The sequence below is a fragment of the Mus pahari genome, chromosome 3 (genome assembly GCF_900095145.1).
Source record: "Mus pahari chromosome 3, PAHARI_EIJ_v1.1, whole genome shotgun sequence".
Classification (NCBI taxonomy): domain Eukaryota; kingdom Metazoa; phylum Chordata; class Mammalia; order Rodentia; family Muridae; genus Mus; species Mus pahari.
In genome coordinates this window covers 129,413,160-129,434,734 of record NC_034592.1, presented here as the reverse complement: position 1 = coordinate 129,434,734, position 21,575 = coordinate 129,413,160, and the positions used below count along the sequence as shown (strand labels likewise).

The 21,575-nt window shown below is 40.8% G+C and overlaps 1 protein-coding gene across 2 annotated transcripts in view; it reads right to left on the bottom strand.

Annotated features, from left to right (window-relative positions):
- The window catches only part of Kiz (kizuna centrosomal protein), a 112,409-nt gene that overhangs the window by 14,787 nt on the left and 76,047 nt on the right, over nt 1–21,575 (bottom strand). For both annotated transcript variants that reach the window (XM_021193577.2, XM_029536817.1), the window contains 5 exons: nt 19,937–20,018; nt 13,743–13,908; nt 12,984–13,046; nt 5,574–5,639; nt 2,832–2,918 (listed from right to left, as the gene is read on the bottom strand). In XM_021193577.2, the coding sequence (XP_021049236.1) occupies nt 2,832–2,918; nt 5,574–5,639; nt 12,984–13,046; nt 13,743–13,908; nt 19,937–20,018 (464 nt within the window). The remainder of the gene's footprint in view (nt 1–2,831; nt 2,919–5,573; nt 5,640–12,983; nt 13,047–13,742; nt 13,909–19,936; nt 20,019–21,575) is intronic.

Here is a 21,575-nt window from a genome sequence, read left to right as displayed (position 1 = left end):
GCTAAATCCTATTTCTTATCCCACAAAGAATAAATTTCCACTAAAAGCTATCAAGGCCACTCTCTCAGTCTGTGTTGAGGATGTGTATACACAACACACTATTTTCCCTGGGGATGGAGGCTGGACTGTCTCCACTGTCCTCAGCCTTGGATATTTCTGAGGCACTTCTGTTTTTAATGGGCAGTCACCCCAGATCCCAGAGAGTACACAGGCAGCTTGGCCACAGGCTTGCTGAGTTGCTAACCTGTGAATGGTTTGCCTGCATATAATCTCTGTGGCAGGATAACTCTTTCAGTGCCATGCGCACGCTCAACTCAAACAGGGTCTCCACACTTGTATACAACAGGACTTTGGGTTATGAAAAGCAGGGCTCAGAACTTAAGTGGGTTTTCTCAGTAACAGATCTGGAGACAGAGGCCTAAAACATATAACTCAGAAAGTGACTGAGACAGGAGTGCTCCTTTAGGAGTGAGAGGCGAGGCTGAGATCCCCACTCTGGTTTTCGACAGGAGATGGGGTGGCAAGTTACTTTCACCCTGTCAGATAGTCATCTGCTCTCTGCAGCTCAGGGGACTACAGGACAGTAGAAGTGAGAAGGCAAGGGAGTGTGAATGCAGGGCACTGTCAATGCTAAGAGCAGCCAACAGCATCAGAAGCTCCTGTCAATACTACATCAGACTACTGGGATCCTTTAAGGTAGACCGAGGGAACTGAACCTGCCTGTGCTTATCCATACAACCTGTCAAGTGCCATTTCATGTATGAAAACTTTAACAGAATATAATCAAAATGCATTGTATAAGTGTATGACCTGCTCAAAGAATAAATATTATTTGAAATAAGCTATTAATATATTTAATAGTAGCATAATTTTTATAGATAACCAAGAGATGACAATTTATGCCAATTACTTGTCTTTTGTACCTGTTAATTAGGAATCAAAATACACTTGCCATCTAGCATACAACTTTAATCTCAGCACTTGTGAGGCAGAGGCAGGTGAATCTCTGAGTTTAAGGCCAGCCTGGTCTACTAAGAGAGTTCTACCAGCCAGAGCTACAGAGAGAAACACCATCTTGAAAAACAAAAACAAAAACAAAAAACCCCCAAAGAACCAAAATACACTTGCCCAAACCACCTGCAGCGCCACCTTCTCAGCTGTACACGCCTGCTGAGCAGGTCTGCTCTGAGCAGGACCCTGCTCTCCTGAGACCTCATTTATAAAATGAGGGGGGTGGAAAAATGCCTCAATTCAGACTGTATGTCCCAAATGTGACCCGCACTAAGATCTTTCTGAAGCAAGAGAAACTGGATCTCCTTCAGGACAGAGGCCTTGCTTCATACCTCAAGAGACTATGATTTCTACATTTTTGGAGCTAAATCATAGCCACCAAAATGGCTGGTTCTCCCTGGGAGCTTTTCACTTCCAGACCTGGGCTGGGTCTTTAACCTAAAGTGGCACACTGAATCATTAATGCAACCAAAATAAACGACAGTGCCACTGATCTTACTAAGTCATGGATTCTCTAAATACAGACAGACAGCACACTCCTTGAAAAGCAGCTGCTGTCAGAAGAAGGCGTGTTGGAGATAACGGAAACCTGAATATGGTTTATGAATTATATGAATCATAAGAGCTCACTGTGCAACTCTGATGTGAGAAATAGAGTATGGTGAGCATAGAAAATTAAAGCTACTCTGAGCTGGAAAGATGGCTCAGTTGGTGGTTAAGAGTACTGGTTCTATAGGGCCCCCAATGGAGGAGCTAGAGAAAGTACCCAAGGTGTTGTAGGGGGCTGCAACCCTGTAGGTGCAACAACATGAACGAACCAGTACCCCCCTGAGCTCGTGTCTCTAGCTGCATATGTAGCAGAAGATGGCCTAATTGGCCATCATTGGGAAGAGAGGCCCCTTGGTCTTGTAAACCTTATATGACCCAGCACAGGGGAAGGCCAGGGCCAAGTAGTGGGAGTGGGTGGGTAGGGGAGCAGGGGTGGGGGGGTGGGGGGTATAGGGAACTTTCGGGATAGCATTTGAAATGAAAATAAAGAAAATAATAATAAAAAAAGAGTACTGGTTCTTCCAGAAAACCTGGGGTTCAATTCCCAGTACCCCCATGGTGGTTCATAATCAACTATAACTATGGTTCTAGAGACTCCAACACTCTCTTCTGACATCCATCAGTACCACACATGCACATGGTACATATTCACATTGGCAAGAACAAGTACACACATAAAACATGTAAGTCTAAAATTAAAAAATCATATATACTTTCTTCTATATTATGTTCCTTTTATAATGGGCATTAAATTGAATATATGAAAAGAACATATAATAAAATGAAAACCATATGTACAGTGGAAGAATGTAAGAAAATTAAAATTGAAACAAAACCCTAGACTAAAGAAACTATGTTTAAGCCTAAGTGTTAGCTTTCTTAGAGTCTACAGTCCTTTCATTATAACAGCGGAGAATCTCCCAGCACTCCCACAAGAGTGGACATGCAGCACAGAGCTGTCCTTACAAAATAAGGAGATGTAGTCAGGAGCAGTTTGGAGTATCTTCTGCAGGAGTTGGTGAAAAGATACCTTCATGAAACACCAAATAGAATCATAGGGTCTATGAGAGCTATTACCATGCTGGGCCACATGTATCCAGAGGGCCCCTCCAAATGCTTGTCTGTTAAGGATGAAAAGTTCTTGCTCACTCAAGACTCAGTAATACTCATTATAAAGCAAACTCTAAAACCACGCTTCTCTAAGCATCATCCTGGCTGCTGCCCTCGGCCCCTAGCCACAGGATTCAGGTGCTGAATCTGTCCCAACTTACTTGAAAACTGACTTTCAAATCTCTCTTCTGCTTGATTTGAACTGTCCTTAAGGGTAGACTTCTTCAGTAACTGGTAGGCTTTTGTTTCTATAGATGAAGAAAAGCAAACTGTTCATTAGTGTTTCTTAAATTCCTTTATGAGGCTAACATTTCTCAGATGCAAGGTCTCCCTAATTAGGATCTCTATAAAAGGTAAACATTTCTGAAATGCACAGTCTCCCTGTGAAACCCAATTTAACTGTAATAATTTGTAATTTCCTACCTCTTCTTCACAAGTGTATGTCTCAAATAAAAATTGAGTTGCACCTAAATTTTAAGTAAGACTCAGGGACAAACCTTAAGAGTTCATTTGAGGCTACAAATTTGTCATTTCGGTGAATTTGTGTGTAGATTCACTATCAAAATCAATTGAAATTCATTATTCTGAGCTTGCAGAAGCAGTATCCTGGTAGGAAGGTCTCTGGGATCCAAGCCCTGATTCTCAGGCTCTGAGAGAGGGGAAAGAGAATGCAAAGATCTCAGGAGGGTTAGAGACAGACCTACTGGTTGGGTTCAGTGAAAAAAATCTAATCTCAAGGGCTAAGGAGAGGGTGGCTGCCTACAGAAAGCACAGAGGGATGAGCAAAGCTGCAGCCACAGGTACAAATTAGGCACTAGGGAAAGCACTCATTGAAAGGGCGAGACCTGAACACTGTCTGGAGGCTATGTGAGCCGTAAGATGTTAAGTGATGGTGGGCCAGCCTCAGACTGCAGGCAAGAGTGTACTTTTTGCTAGAGGTTCTTGAACAGTGTAGAGCCCTCCTGGAACAGTCTAGAAGGAAGCCCACTTCACAATGCAAAAGGGCCAAACAATGCATATGACTTTTTTTTTTTTTTTTTTTTTTTTTAGTAACTTGGGGCCAGGCTCTTCTGGAAGGAAATAAGGAGAGCAAGGAAGTTAAAGCTGCAGTGTGCTGCAGCCTTGCCAATCCAGTTGCAATGTGATTGGGTACGTGAATAAAGGAGAAAAGGTCACACGCAGAAATAAAAGCTAGCCTGCTGTAAACATAGGACTAAGAGCTGAAGGATCTAAGCTCATCCCAGCTGCAAGCAAGGCATCAATCTGAAAATCTGAGGACTAGGTAGCTGTGAATGCTTGATATATATTGTACCCTGGGCCTTGGAACTCCAGGGAAGCACTTCTCTCATCTGTAATGCCAGCCACTCAAGAATTATGGAGTAATTAAAATGATTAGATGAATCCAACATTTTTAAAGAAGACAATTCTTTTCACATACAGAAGCATGTATATATGCACCAAGCATGTATATGTGCACACACACATACATACACACACCCTCAAGTTTTTGGTTCTGAATCCTGTAGTCAAGCACTATTATATATTCAACTTTATGTCAAATTTTAGCTTAAGAAACAAAAAATATTACAGTTTAAGACATACAAGGCAAGGGGTCTACATCCCATGTAGTATCTAGCCAAGAGATTAAAACCTATTCTTCTTATTAATTCCATGCTGATGACACAATGAGATAAATATATTTCCTCTACTTTGTTACATAAGCTGCCAGAGCCCAATCATCCATCTTCCTGCAAAGCTGAGGGATCACTAAGAGGGTTTTTTTTCCTTTTTGATATGCATTTTGGGTCTAGAAAATAGAAGCAGCTAGAGAAAAAAAAAAGGTGAAAATGTGCTGAATAAAGGGGGTAGGACAGAGAGGATGCTGAGGAGAGGAGAAAGAGAAAGCCTCAACTTCTTATCTTTTATTCTCTTTTATATGCAAATGTACACCTGCTAAAATACTCCTAAATCTACAAATAAAAAGAAAATATCTGATGAACAAGTGCTTTTAACAGCCCATTACAAGATACACATGTGTTTCCCCAGCCTCTAAGGAGTGTATAGAGGCAAGGAATCTGCCCATTGCTTTTGCAGAAATCCTTAATAATAATAAAAAAAAAAAAAGAAAGAAAGAAAGAAAGAGTTGTGTCTGGAAAGGAATAACAAAGGGAGACACAGACAATACTATCACCGCAGCAAGGGAACCAGACCTTGAACCCACAAAGAACCAGGGCGTTCAACTGAGGATGTTTAAGTACTGTTCCTATATGAAGTGGGCAGAAATTCTAAAATTAAAATTGAAAAATGCTTTCAGTAGAAAGAATGCTATGATTCTATTTATTACTTTTCATGTAATGAATGTTTTTTATTAATAAATGTAAAAAATGTTTTTTCATATTATATTAGATGCAATGATGATGAAACAAATTCATCATATTTTTGTAAAAATAACATTAAAAGCAAAATGGTATTTCTAAAATTAATTCAAAAGACACATTATCACTTTAAGCCCATAAATCAGTTATCTAATAAAATGAAAAAAATTGAATATGGATGCTTTTACAACTTGGAAAATATAATAGAAGATGCTTGCAAATTTAAGATTTCAGAGAAAGAAGGCCACATGTCTCTGATCTCGGGCAGATTCAGCATAGGTCTACACGGGGAACCTTCACATCTGGACTTCCGGTGCTAAACTTGTCCACCAGGAAGGAGCCTTGGGTCAGCAAATCCACTGTGAGGCTTCTCTGCCTCCTCTGTGAGTGTTGCTAATACACAAGGAACACTCCTAATTCATAGGGGCTGTCTGAGGCAGTGTCAGAAAAGACATTTACATTCTAGTTTTAATCTGTGAATTAAATCAACAATTAAACCTGAAAATCCATTCGAGGCTTGTAACTGACCTTTCATGGCTGCTCCCAAGCTGAACTGAAACAGTTCTGAGGGCACTAGATCCGCCTCTCTGTGCCCTTCAGTTCCACATTCACCAATCCAAGACCAAACATGAATTAAAAGTATTTGGGGAAAAATGTTAGTATTGGATATATACAAACTTTTTTCTCATCATTATATCATAAATGACACACACATATAGCACTTACATCATATAATGCATTAAAAGTAATCTATAAAGTATGTGGAAGATGTATGTAGAATATGGAAATACCAAGCCATTAGATCTCATAACTGCTTGCTGCTTACCACTGTTTAATCATAGGAGGTTAATTTTCAGTTCTCAGACTCAGGAAACATTTAACTTAAATTAAAAAACTTTAAATTAAAAAACTTGAGTGACCTCTGTTAAAAGCTGGGTTTAATGGTATAGTCCAGTGCTTTTCATTTTTTCCCATGGGCTCATGCAAGCTAAGCAGGTGCTCTACCACTGAGTCACACTCTCATTCTAAACAGTTTTGTAAAAACATTTCTAGCAATTGGTACTCAATAATTTATATGATGGGAGGAATCAGAAATATTGACATTTCTTTCTTACTTATAGAATGGCCAGGAATAATGAATATGAGGTGACCCAAATGCTAGCAATGTAAAGTATCAAGAAAATCCTTCTCAAACCCTATAGTGGGCTGAATACTGTCTTTCTCACCTCCAAATTCAAATCCACTCAAACCTCAAAGTACGATCTTATTTGGTAATAAGTTATTGTAGATGCACTAGTTCCTAAAGACAGGATGAGATCACCCTGCACTTTCACTGGTCCCTAAGCCCAAAGACTGGTGTCTATTCCATAGGAGCAGCAGACACAAAGACACAGACGGTGGCATTGAAAGCAGAGGGAAGCAGAAACACTCAAGTGATGCCATCATGGACCAAAACCACTGGGAAGAAACCTTCCCCAGAGCTAGGGCTCATGGTAACTTGGGTTTTTGTATCCTGAATGGTGACATAATAAGTCTATTACTTTTACTTTCATTTTTGAAATTTTGCTGCTCAGGGAAGCTTCCCACTAACGTCAATGCTGTTCCTGCTGCAGCCTGTTGAGGATCTGGGACTACAAGTTCAGGGCACTGCAGCCGGCAAGCTTATGGCACCATCCAACGGGGCAGCTGGAGAAAAACAATGCTCTCCCTGACTCCCGATTTTATCAAGCTGTCTAAAATCCTCACCTCATCTCTCAATTTGAATTGCCTGTGTAAAATAAAGGTCCTTTTACGAACTGACCCACAGAGCCTCTCCCAGCTTTAGACTCCTTCTCAACAATTCTCAACCTAGAAACTGACTTGGATGTGTAATAAGATGCCTATGCCTGGGACTTATACTGGTCAGTTCTAATGCAGCACAGCACAAAAAGCCCACATGGAATTTTACTGCGTGTTCACTGGGAGAATCTCTCCTTAGTTAGGAGTTCATGTCCTCAAATGCAGGACACAAATCAACAGCGCTCCTCAGAAAGGTCTTTTTATTCTTTCACATCTGTGTTAAAAGCCTCTGTCCCCCACCTGAAAGCAGCAGGCAATAGGTTCAAGGGCTGAGAGGCAGAGGTACTGGCAGGCTGACTCCTGCCTAGAGGCAGAGGTGCTGACTACCATGAACAATACAACAAATGATATCCTGGTTTCACATTTGTTGCAAGTTCCCTGACCTGCACAGCAGATAACATGTCTCTGCTAATTTTTCCGGGTAAGGCACTTCTGGGACAAGGCAAAACAAAAGCATTTTTAGTGAACTTGCCATCCTGGAGGTTATATGCCATTACACTTGGGTGGCCCAAACTTGTCACTGCATTCTTTCCTCCTGGGGTAAATCCAGTCACCAGTGACAACCTGGCCATTGTATCTTTTCAGCTCTTTCAGCTTGGTATAAAACAGAAGCTGTAATGTTTGGGGAAGTGGTGCCAGAACCCAGAACCCAAGCAGCACCCTGCAAGTAGATGCTGACCTGCACAGCTCTCCACTGATGCTTCAGTGTGATGAGGACGACCAGAGTATTTCAGCTGGCCAAAGAATATTGAGGAGGAAGGGCACTGCGAAGCAACACTTTTAACACAGCTTGACCATCAGAATTGGTGTTAAAAGAATGAGAGGCTGAATGGACATTCTTAGAGGCTTAATCCTCTTGAGATAAAAGCCGACAGCCCTTTTCACATGCAGCTTAAGGAGATGAGTTTTGCCAGGATGGGCACGTGGGGTGGGAAAAGTGGTGGTGGAGTGAGTGACTGAAAGAGATACTGTTCTGGCCTGAATCAACAAGCATTTAAGGCAACTCCTTAATTCCCCACTTTAATTCATTTGTTTGACAAATTGAGGGTTCACTCTATGGCACGTACTATGTAAGGTGCTGGGTTTTAATGATTTAATATAAGTTCTATCACTTGCTTAAATGAAAGCTTGGTACTGAAAGGGACATTGGTGTGAATGCAAATAAAATGTCATCACTGTGGATGTATGTACTTCAGAAGATGGTCTCCCATAATCTTACTAAGCATTACTTTCTTTCTTGCTTGCATATTTCCAGGGGAACTGACCAGCATCCTGCATCCTTCACAAGGTTTCAGAGGTCCAGCTGTGCTCAGGCCTGTCCTACTTTATAAAAAGCAAGCCTCTTTTTTTGCAAGCTGTTCACTTCTCTAGGTGTAGCAAGAGAGAAAAGAAATGCTTGGCTGCTTATCACTGCTCCCCAGAACACCCTTGTTAAACTCAGCTTTTGCCATGATATACAGAGGTCTACTTGACCCAGATGCCCTGATACAGCTGCCTTTCTGCTACTAACTCAAGAGTCAGGGTGGAGGAATGGAAACACTGAATCCTCAAGTTTGAGTTGGATTCTACATCCACTGAGCTGGTCCCAACCGGTCTAAGTTTCTATTTGGCCAGCAGGATGAGTTACTCAAATTGAGCCCTAATGGATTATTACGAAAGTTAGAGCCGGGCAGTGGTGGCGCACGCCTTTCGATCCCATCACTTGGGAGGCAGATTTCTGAGTTCAAGGTCAGCCTGGTCTACAGAGTGAGTTCCAGGACAGCCAGGGCTACACAGAGAAACCCTGTCTAAAAAAAGAAAAAAGAAGAAGAAGAAGAAGAAGAAGAAGAAGAAGAAGAAGAAGAAGAAGAAGAAGAAGAAGAAGAAGAAGAAGAAGAAGAAGAAGAAGAAGAAGAAGAAGAAGAAGAAGAAGAAGAAGAAGAAGAAGAAAAGAAAGTTAGAAACGGTTGAGGCTTACTGAGGGCAGGGACAGTGTTTTCTGTCCTTGGTATCCCAAGATTCAGTCCAAGTAATGGGCTAAATATATTAAACATATAAATGGTGTATTACCTATCATATACAGAAACACATTTATAGATTTAACATTAATCTCTGTTTTATCTCGATTCTTTAGTAAGAACATGAGACAAATAAAAAGGGGCAGACTGTTAATAGTAGGCTTGTCTGCGGGAATACTCAATTTTGTCAACTGGGGAATACGTGCTGTACAAGGGACAGTTCTTATAGGAGAAAACACTTTTTCTATGATGACTTAGGAAGCAGATGCCTTTGAAGGGATAATGAATCTTTAAGGGTAGACGTCTCTGCTAAAGTGGCTTATGTTTGGGAGGATATAAACAAGTACGAAGGGGAAGTGAGGACATTAGAATGTTGGTTTACTGATTCTCTTAGTGTACAGCAAGAGCCACAGCCTCAGCATGAATGAGTGACATATTCTAAAAACAAGCATTCCTTCTACAGGCCTTGCTGTGGTTCAGGTTCTCAGCCCAGAATCTCATACCTAGAAGACTCTTAGCTTTGTTTTATTAAATAAGGAGCTAGAAAGTGCCCTTGTTACAGATCTATACTCCACCATTATGCACAGTAAATGGTCTGCATTTGCTTTTTCTCCTCAAATATACAGAAAGAGCTAATTTCCCTCCTCCTGTTAATAAGAGTCTTGTGGATTCAGCCTGGATAATTTTAATGTATTGAGAGAGCTGATATAGGGGCTAGAAGGATAGCTCAGAGGTTAAGAGAAAGCTGATATCCCAATTGGACCTGCTATTTTCTTTTAAAAGGTCCCATATATGAGCATATACTTTTCCATAGCATGTTTCTCTCTCTCTCTCTCTCTCTCTCTCTCTCTCTCTCTCTCTCTCTCTCTCTCTCTCACACACACACACACACACACACACACAGGTTGTTGGCCATTAAGAAGAACTTCACCTAGCCTGGTTTACACATCGAGTTCTAGGACACCCAGGGCTACAGAGAAAATCCCTGCCCTAACAAAGACAGACTATTTTCAGCTATATGATACATTGTGAAATAGCAGCGCACAAGTTTCAGTTTCCTTCAAATTCTTTTGAGAGCCTCCATCATGATCCTATATATTATGCACACTGAAGAAAATAAGAGACCATCCAGGGGTTGGCCTCAAAATGTTATTTCCCCAAGTATTTTCTACACAGGGTGCATTTTGGATAATGCTGCACTCTCTATCGACATTTATGTGATAGCACATCAGGAAAAGCCTGCTACACAGCCATCATATAGCCTCCAGAGGATGTCTAGGTGCCTTCAGTGTATTATCCTGTCACTTTGTCCCCAAGTTACAAGGTGAACGAGGACAGTGCTGCTGTGATTCCTTGGCGTTGGGACCTCCAGCAGTAGTGCTGAGCTAGCTCTTTCAAGAACTTGTCACTTGAGAACACAACTAATGATTTGACTCCAGAAAGATATTATTATGGTTGAGTGGGGCTTGCTCTGGAGACCCAGAAGAAAACTCTACAAGGGACAGAACAATGAGCCATGATCCCAGAGACAGGTGCCCGACACCACAGAGCCCCCAACTTCCTAATTCTATGACTATAAGTCACACAGACAATGTCCCAAGCTTCTAGCAATCTGGCTACACTCTACCCCCACAGTTACCTGACTATAGCCAAGTATGCTCCTCCCCACAGTTACCTGACAACATCAAGGTAGCCCAGCCCACTATAAAAGGGGCTGCTTGGCTCCTCCTCAATCTCTTTAAGCTCTCACCTTTTTTACTCTTATCTCTAGCTCTCCTCTCCCTCCCTTCCCCCTTCTCTCCACGTGGCCATGGCCGGCCTCTCTCTTTCCTTCTATGTTCTCTCTTTCTCTCTGCCTTTCTACAATAAAGCTCTAAAACCATAGACTGTCTCTGCTCATTAAGGCCCACAGTGCTCTAATGATGAGATAGGCTTTTTCCTAAAGAGCCGCATCTAACCTCCTACCAGAAGGCCTTCCTGCACTCCAGCCACGGATTAGAACAAGGACTCTCATCCACATGGGAACCACCCAGCGGCCCCTCTCCCCTGGCCCTCTCCTCCTTCCCTTTGGCCCTGGGGATGACCGAGCTGCCCCCATGGCCCCCATTTTGTTCTTAGCTCTTCCGTGGTATCCAGCTGCAACTGGGATGCCCAATACTGAGAACTTGATATCTCTGGCCTCAGTGAGGCCCAGAGACCTCGGACTGTCCCTTGTCCATCCCCTGATGGGCTAGGTTCCGTGGCTTCCCACAGCCAGACACCCACCCGGGGCCATGTGGAAAGCATGTGGCAGTCCTCCCGCCTGGTCATAGCACTGGAACTCTGGCGGGACACAGGTTTTCTCACACTCCCCTTATTCCCTGTTGCCCACTACCCAGCAGAAAGTCTTGAAGGATTCTGAATGTTTGGATATTACAGGAAGCTCATAAGGTGGACTTAGTGATGAACTGCAGGCTAGCTCCTGGGACCTTACTGATCAGGCTATAGGTCTCCAGTTCTTATGCTAAGAGCCCTTCAGCGACTATGCCTCAGATGAAAGTTCTGCAAGGGGTTTAAGGCACTCAGATGTGAAGCTCATGGGAGGCCCCAGGGTGCTTAGAAGGACAAGGGCCTGGATGGTGAGGACAGAACAGTGACGCTGTAGCAAGACTATCATAAAGCGTCCAAGACTCCCAAGCTATGTTTGTTTGTTTGTTTAGAGACAGGGTTTCTTTGTGTTGCCCTGGCTGTCCCAGAACTCGCTCTGTTGACCAGACTGGCCTCCAACTCTGAGATCTCCTTGCCTCTGTCTTCTGAGTGCTGTGATTAAAGGTGTGCACCGCCACCAGGCCTGACTCTCCTGTAGTATTTTATAATGGCCAATGCTTTAGTATGCTAAGGCATACTATTCCCTGCCAACTATTGATAGCTGGAGGGTGGGCTGTTAGAATTACTACCTATTTTAAATAAGTTTACAGATGACCCTTTGTGATCACAGGCTTACAGTCCTAACTGAACATTCAGAGGACAGTAAATACTTCTGCACTCAAAAGAAAGTGTAAGAAAAGGAGAGCCAGATGACTTTGTGGGTATCTGGGTTAGGGATCATAGTTTTTCCTTTAACAACAACAAAAGCAAACCAACAAAACTGAGGGGGAACCCTATCAGCATTTCCTCAAAATGACAATCAAAACCCAGTGAACATTAATGGGAAAAATACTTAAAAGTAAAGAATATATTTGTATACTGGAGTGAAATATTATACATACATAACAACTGCGCTGCTGTAAACTCCATTTTCAGAATAAGAGTTCATTACAGAAACTTGAGTTTAAAAATTAATCTCACGTCATGAATTATATTACCATAAAGCAAGCCATTCTCTTTTGCTTGTAAACAAGAACAAAACAACCTCATATGCAGATGCATGCCTCAGTACCTCAGCAATGGTGTGTTTATGTGTATAAATATTTAAAGTCAGACCTTTGAATTTATAATGAAGCAACATACCACTTTACAAAATAAGGATCTAGTAAATTTAAGTGTACAACAAATAAGGTTCTGTTCAGAATACTAATTGCTGCTTGCTGATATTCCAAGCCAAAAAAATTGTAATGACACAATTCAGATTCCACTTATAAACACACCTAATACATGTGCACAAGTCTTAATAGGTCTTGATGGATGAAGCATGATTAGTAAGAATTTTAAATTGCCAGACATGCTTCTGTACCAGAGGCACAAGCAAACTCCCTATCTAGTGCATTTTTTAAAGTATCATTTTTTAAGTTCAATTTCTACAGGAAAGAAAAAAAAGTAAAATTAGAAGCACTTACAGTTTGTCTCTAGTCTCTTACCCCGGCCATTTGACATCCTCTCATGGTTACAAGTGCTGAAAGGCTGTCTGATGGGGGATGCTTACAGACTGAATACTTAAAATCAAGATGAGAAGCTCAGTGGGCACAGTCATTTATCAGCTTGGGTTATGCTAGCACAACTTGCATGCAGAAGTTGAGTGCATTCTCTCTCCACACTGGACCCAGCAATGACCGACCCTGAATCTTCTGATCATGCAGCGAGACTGCATTCTGTGACTGAAACTGTTAGGTACTGGTAGCTTTACCTGTGACTGGGGCCGCAGCTATGCCATCTTCCTTGCTCTCATCTCCACAGCCACTTGAAACTTCTAAAAAATTAAAAACATAATAAATATGTTTCAAAATTATGAAATATTTGTTCTTCAGCACTGGGGGTGGAACCCAGGGCCTCACACATGTTAGGCAAACTCTCAACCACTGAGCTACACTCCTACTAGACCCATACGTTTTGTTTTAAGATTTATTTTATGTGCAAGAATGTTTTGCCTGTATGTATGTATTGTATGTGCATTATGTGTATGCTGTGTCTGGTGCCTGCTGGAGGCCAGAAAAGAGCAAGAGTAAACAGACAGCTGTGAAGGGCCATGTGAGTCCTGGGAGCCCAACCTGAGTCCTCCCCAGGAGTGGCCAGTGCTCTTAGCCACACTAAGCCATCTCTCCAGCCCCCTGTATGTGGAGTTTTAATATAATTCTTTTATTTTTTCACTATCTCTTCACTTACGGTTTTTGTTAATTTATTTCTTGTCTAAAGGGTACAGTTAGCATTTAGTGACTAGGCTAAGATTTCTTAACTTTATTTTACTAGAAGTTCGAGAGAACTACATTTAGGGTTTCCACTAAGAACATACACATTAACTGGAAGGTACCATAAAACAAGCAACATACTATGCACATAAAACCTGAGATAGGCTTTGGTTAACAGTATTTTATATGTATGCCTTGAGAAAGGATGTTGCATTGACTCTGAATGCCTTTTTGCTGTGGACACTGCAAACAATAGTTACCTTGTTCCCTTGTAAGAACACTGTTGAGCCGCAGAGCGGGTTTTGCTTCCTTTATTCCATTATTGTCATTCAGAATAGATGGCATGCTGCAAGATGATTCATTACTGTGAATAGCTGACCTATGGTCACATTCTTCTGTAAGGACTTTTTTCAATAATGTTGTTGCCTACAGTGTTTCAAAGAAAGCACACACACACACACAAATGAAAACAAACTGGAACCTTGTTCCTCTTGCTCTCAAAGACTCAGATTCAAAATTCAATTTTAAGTTAAGCTTTACATAGAATTTAATTTCTTTCCTGACATTAAAATGTTCTCAAGATCAAAACAGCAGAGGAGGGCAGAGGGAGAGAGAGAACCAGCATGAAGTTGGGTGGGCAGGGAGGTAGGGGGATCTGGGAAGAGCTCATGATCAAAATATATGAAAAACATTTTAATTAAAAATAATACCTGGCTATTTTCCAGCATAATTTAATTCAATAAAACAATTTTCATTCACAGTAATGTTTTTGAAGACTTAACCTTATGTACTACACAAATGTCCTACTTGAGAAGTAGGTCTGTGAGACAAGATCACCTCTGTTTATCTGAGCTAGCCTATTCTCCCTTTGGTATACATAAAAGCAGACCCTCAGACTTCCTTTCTGAATGAAAGATATATTCTCTCACTACACAAATCCTGATTTCTAGACTTGTAACAGAGTGTTGGTTCAGGGGCCTGCGGTAGGACTCAGCAGTTAAAAGCACTTGCTGTTCTTGCTGCGGAATTGGGTGCAGTTCCCTCACCTACATCAGGCAGCCTATAATTTCAGTTCCTGGGGATCTGATGCACTCTTCAGACCACTGCAGATGCTACTTGCATGTGCTGTACATATAGACATACCTATAGGCACATATGCCTAAATAAAAGTGAATTAAAGAAATATACTAAGCAAATGATAACTGACCTGCTCGTGAGTCTTAATCTTTAGCCAAGGATAAAAGTCTATGCTTGCCTTTGAGTCCCCTGAGGAGCTGGAGAAACTCACTTCCTACCGAATATCTTTTTTCAAAGTACATTAACTATCCTATCTGTACAGGGAAATCAAATTTAATCACAGCCTACCTGAGAAGCAATGTGAGGAAAATTGGCAATGAACATGATCTGATGTTAATTTCTTAAGAACAAGAGGTGACTATTTAGCAGACAACCTCTAACACACTGTCTCACTGCCAGAGTACACACCCTCTATTAAAGAGTAGTGATTTACTCCATCCTAGTGACAGTGGTGGTGACCTTTTGATTGATGAGTATAGAAAATATGGGTAGTATCTACCCAATCTGCAAGAAATGGGCAAAGACATCCCAAGCCAGTATGACTGGTAGAACTGGACAAAGTGCCTGAGGTTCTATGCAGTTGACTGACTGTGTAACAAGCAATTGTCCAGTAATCAAGGAGGGAATGACAAATTCTTTGTGATTAGCACAGCAGAAGGAAAAGATGCTCTGATCTGAGGGTCACAGAAGCAGAGGACAGAAGGTGCTGCCCTGAGCATTTAGTTCAGAAGATCCTTTAAGGCTACTGTCCTTGGCTCTAACATCACTTAGGGAGATCTCATGGATGTAGGGCTTATGACAGGAGCTAGAGAAACTGGTCTGGGGTGGTGTGTGAGAGAGTTGTAGTTCATGCACAAAGGCCCTGGAGTCGTTAGCTTTGTAGCTAGAACCTGGACTGCAGTGCTGCTGACTGGGCTGCAGTGCTGCTGACTGGGCTGCAGTGCTGCTGACTGGGCTGCAGTGCCGCTGACTGGGCTCTTTCCCTTTACTTGTACCAACTGTCCCAGGATTTTACCTCTGCTCCGACAAGTCCATGTAGGTCAACTGATCAGGACTTCTGCTTTGGCAGACTGGCTACAGACATGGTTCCTTGCCCCTGAAGCTAGGCCCAAGCTTGCTCCTATCAGCTATTATTCTGTGCATGCTCCTCAGGTCTGCACAGAAGAAAGCAAGCATCCTTGGACTGCATCCTCAGACTGCCCAAGGTGCTTTTTAGACCCAACCTGACCGTATTTGCCAATGCCCCAAAATCATATATATTAGCAAAGCATCTTAAAATATGAATTAAAAACAAAACCTCACCTTTAGAAATTTTGCAGTTAAATCTATAGCTTTTTATTTTCTTCAGTTTAAAACAATCTATACATTTTGATAGAACTTTGAGTGTGCACTTCTAAATTATAATATGTGATGTAATTGGTAATAATTTTTCTTTTTATTCTTTTTGTTGTTCTTCTTCTTCTCAAGACATTTCTTTCTATATACTTGGCTACCCTGGAACTCACTTTGTAGACCAGGCTGGCCTTGACTTTACAGAGACCCACCTTCATTGCCTCATGAGTGCTGGGATTAAAGATGTGCTACCCCCCCTCCCAGAGGTAATAATTTCTTAGCCTCTTAATAATATTGTCATTTAAATAATACATTTTAAAAAACAAAATTGCTAAGTGTACAGCACCATTCTCAGATTATTTTTAAAACATGGGTTCTGGAGATGTAAACTAGGTTGTCTTTACTGACTGAGCCATCTCCCAGCTTGGTAATGATTCTTAAGGTATGTCTTTTGCAGATGTTCCAGAGATGTTATTTTCTGAGGAACTCCCAATTCAAAGGAGCTTATCCATTACAGAGACTCCCTCACACCCGAAAAGGAGCACAGGCCCAGAGAGGTGGCTTTAGAATAACCAGTTGTTTTGCACACCTCACAGAACTGAATGAGCTCTGCAGACTGGAGACTTAACTCCTTTGTTTCCCATGGATCATGCTTATGAACAGCCCACGCATGCACGGGCTTTAGCTCGTTCGCTATTAACACAGGCTTGCTTTTAACTAGGTACCTTTGGAGTCCGGGAAGGAAACTGGGGGTGCCCCACTGCTCTCAACAGTCTGAAGCCTACCACAAGCAGGTGCCTGGTATGCCTGGGGCCAGGAGACAGGGTTTGGGAATGAAATGTCAGGGCACACACCTTCTGTAAAACGACTGGTATTGACACTTCCGTCTTTCAGAGTTAATGATGTCTAAACTTTTCTGAGTTTTACTAAGTAGTATTCCTAAACCTACTGGCTCAATTCTTCTGGAATTTTATCAGTTCAGTTTAAATATGGATCCTGCTATGTTTGGAACTACAAGAGTCATGTGGGATGAGCTTTAATGTATATCCCAAAGTTTGTCAATTACTATATTCAAGTACCTACAAATGTATAAGTAGATAAATGAAACTACTAGTGAAAAAGACATCATATCCATAACACCCTCTGATGAAACACAAAACTCAAGTTGTCAAAAAAATACTGCAACAAAACATGTAAATCTGTATTTAAAAGTTCTTATAAGTCAATAAGGAAAAGACATTGTTCACCTAGTAGAACAATGAACAATGAACAAGTAGGAAAGGGGCTGAGCACATCGCAGCACAACGGTCACATGAACACAAAGAAATGGACTGCCATTTTCACCTCTCAAAAAGGATCAAAAAGGAGTCGATTATTTAATTTTAGAAAGAACTTGAATAAATGCTTTATCCACCCATTATTTTTAACTCTGTGACTAGAGTAAGATCTAGTAATGCAAAGTAATTCTACACCTGATAATTTTATATTTTATACCTAAGAGTTCATTATAAGGAAATATGAATACTTGAAAATCTGAATTGTATAGATATTCTATGAGCCTCTCTTAGTGGGGGGTAAGTAACAAGTTTGAATGTCCAACAGCAAAGAAAAGAGAAGTCGTCAGAGGACTGTGCAAAGTAGACAGGGACTACATAAAGTCATTCCAAATGAAACAGGAGGATGTGGGATCCTATTAAAGGAAATTCACTTTGTAGCAAACAGGAAAGGGAGGTTCCTAGCAAGGCAGTGCAGAACCCAGGCCCACCCTTGTGTGTGCTAAGCAAGCGCTCTGCCGCTGAGCTCTGCTCGTACCCCATCTGTAAATACCTGAACATTAAAGGCATCCCTCATGTTGGCAGAAGTGCTTATGGACAGTAGAATTTTTGTTTGACATTTCAAAGTTTTGTTTTTATTTTTCTGCTTGTTTCTTCAAAGAAGTTACATCTAACTCTAAAGAAATCTGATTTGTATAAGGGCAACATAACTCCAAAGAGAAACTAAGTGTGAGCGCACTTAGCAGAACTAATTCTCATCTTTGTGTGGACAGTACCATTCACACACTACTGATGCACAATGGCAATGGATGGCAGTTCCCATATTTAACTATCATGTCCTCGAAATCCTTCCTCTTGGTTACAGAGAAATATATTCCAGTGTTTAAGGAAAAACACATGTACTAGAACTGATTATATTTAAGTTAAAGGAAGGGATTTTATTTATGTAGCAATTAAAAGATGGAAAAATAATCACAAGAGCCAGAATATGAATATGTATGAGATATCAGAAAATAATCATTTAGGAACTATGTCTTCTGGTAAGTAAAATCTGTGTGGGGGCAGGCCCAGATCCATTCTGAGTGATATCAGAAAGTTGTTTTTCTGTGTCAAAGTTCTCCCATGTGGAAACAGACCTCGTGAGAATAAAGGAGTGCTAAGCCACTTTGTATTTCAATGACAATCTCAACTCATTTTGTTCCCACACAAAGTAATTACAAAATTTTATGAATTAAAAGCACGTAGCTCAATTATGTAATTGCCTAACAGGTTATGCAGTGCTGACAGATCTTATCTGGTCTCCAGGGGACAGTGAGTTTCTATGGCTTTGGTCATGTGTTTACTCAAGAGAAGGGATTGACTAGAGCTGACAGCACAGAGACCCGCAGGTAAACATAATTTACATGCGGCTGTTTAATTAGCCATTTACCCAAGAGATCAAAGCAAATACTTTAGGCTTTGTTAGATTTTGATTTTTCTAATGGAGCTTTCTTAAATTTTCAAAATCACTTACTTTTAAGATTTTCTCTAAAGAGAGAGCTATTTAACCTATGGTTTCTACTAAATATCTATCCTTTTTCAATACACAGAAACAACTCAGATATCCCAGTTAGGTAATCATAGAAGGATGATAGGACTGGGAATATACAGAGAGTAATGGTAAAAAATGTGCTTAGCATGCACAAGACTCTCCCTTCTCGTGAAGGTATTTATTTACATGGGTGCACTACATAAACCAAAACACTTTCAGAAATTACAAAAGCAATTTGTCCTGAACTTTACAGGGCATTTCATCATTTTGGCGATAACACTGTTCTTTGGAATTGTGCATTTCTTCAGCCACACCTCCATGTTTCAGAGACTGCCTATTCACTCCCATTTTTAAGGAGAAACCATTCTATCTATGCTCAAAAGTCTGCAGCAGCGTTTCAAACTCTAGGCAATATATACCCTTCTTTTGGCTTCCACGGGCACCTACATTCACTTGCACATACCTACAAATAGACATGCAGATACCCACACATATACACAATTAAAAATAAAATAAGCAAGGAAAAAAACGGTTTTACTGCCTCATGTGTCAGATTTCCTAGTCTGTTCGTTGGTTCCTAACAGTCCTTCCCTGTCACCCCAAACATCTTCCCCAGTCTCACTTTGTCAAAAGCCTATTTCTAAAGGGTCATCTTGCATGTCTGGATACTCCTTCCATCCTAAGCTCTCCCCAATGTTTCTGCACATAGATGGCTCCCTTTCTGAGAGCATACATTCTTTGCCATTTTGTTATGTGCATCCTGGTAACCAGCCCTCAGAAGGAGAGGGACACATTTCATGTATTTCTTTCCTTCTAATATATCTAGATAATACCTGTGTTTAATGTACAATAATGGCCAAAAACGTATTTGCTGGCTTAACATCAATGACTTTATAATATTTTAAAGTATGGTAGACAGACAGAAAGCCACGATGTTATAGATGCTTCTAAACTCTGAAGATTTTGTGGTAAATATATTTAAGCTACTTCTGGGAACCAAATTAATATTAAGTCAGAAGTTAAATACTTCCATAAAACCTATAAAAGATCTAAGACCAGAAAGTTAAAAATATCATCAGCCAGCTATGATACGTCACCACTGTTACCACTTTATTCAAATGTTTATCATTCAGAATATATTACTTCCCCAAACAAATAGTTTTTATAATCTTGGAACTTAAATAAAAGTTACTACTAAACCCAGCCCTTGTTTTTAAAAGAAGATAACCTCAGCATATACCTCCTCTTTAAGAGAATTATCATGTTCCTTCATACACTGCCCTCGTGTCTTGAATAAGTGACAATCTGGTACTTTTTCAGCTCTGTAAAACAGAAATAGGAGAGACACTATAAATCTGTAAATATAAATGTGTGAATTAGAATATTCTTACATTTTTAAAGGTCTTATAGTCAAATTACTAGAACAACATTTATCAAAAAAAAAAAAATCTAAAACCTAACATTTGAAATTACAAAACTGGGGGCTGGTGAGATGGCTCAGCAGTTAAGAGCACTGACTGCTCTTCCGAAGGTCCTGAGTTCAAATCCCAGCAACCACATGGTGGCTCACAACCATCCATAAGAAAAATCTGATGCCCTNCACATGGTGGCTCACAACCATCCATAAGAAAAATCTGATGCCCTCTTCTGGAGTGTCTGAAGACAGCTACAGTGTAAACACATAATAAATAAATAAAATCCTTAAAAAAAAAAAAAAAGAGAAATTACAAAACTGTGATCGAATTCTTCCCAGAGGTTGAGTATGTCTATGTCTGTGTGTAAGTATCCATGTGTGTGTGCATGTGTGTGCAAGGGTGTCTGGTTGCACTTGCTTGTATATGCACATGTGGCGATCAGAGGCCATTGGGTGTCTTCAGTTACGCTCCACCTGAAGTTTTGAGACAAGGTCTTTCACTGAATCTGGAATTTGCTGTTCCAGCTAGACTGGCTCTCTGATGTGCTCCCAGGATCTACATATCTCTTGACCTGACCCCAGTAAGCTGTTTTCCCAAGCTTCTCTTTTTGTTTTTAAACTTATTTTGTTGTAATATCTCAACTTTGACTGCACATAGAATAGCCAACAAGTTTTTTAAAGTCTAGATACCTAATACCACTCATACTGAGTCTCAAAAAACAGTCTATACTGTGACCCAGACACAGTATATTTTAAGACTCACAGCATCATCCGAAAGCACAGACATGTACTCTGAAAGCATGGTATGGTTGGTCTCCTACATGTCAGTAAACGACATCAATCCTATCTCCATCAAAACTACACCTTTTGTGACATTTTTATTATGACCTTACATTGAAAACAACTAAGGCATTATTATGGAAGAGTGAGAAGAAGGAAGTATGAGCCACAAGATGAATACTAAAAGGCAGCACTTTAACTAGCAAGAGGCTCCCTTCCAGCCTAGTTGCAGGAAACTCATCAGATGTACTCAATGCATCATTCAGTACTAGAAACTAAAGATGGTCCCAACAATAAAGACTCAGCCTGCATTGAAGGGGCTCCCACAGGCAGGAAGGAGAATTTGAATAGAAAATTCACAAACACACACACACACACACACACACACACACACACACACACACACACACACACACGGGAATTTGGGGAGTATTATTTAATGTAGTTCTTTTTTTTTGGCAGAAAGAATATTTATTTTAAACTAAATGTACAATGGAAAATTTCTTTTTACTTATTTATTTATTATTTATTATTATTTTCTTTATTTACATTTCAAATGCTATCCTGAAAGTTCCCTATACCCACCGCAATCCCCCGCCCCTGCTCCCCTACCCACCCACTCCCACTACTTGGCCCTGGCCTTCCCCTGTGCTGGGTCATATAAAGTTTACAAGACCAAGGGGCC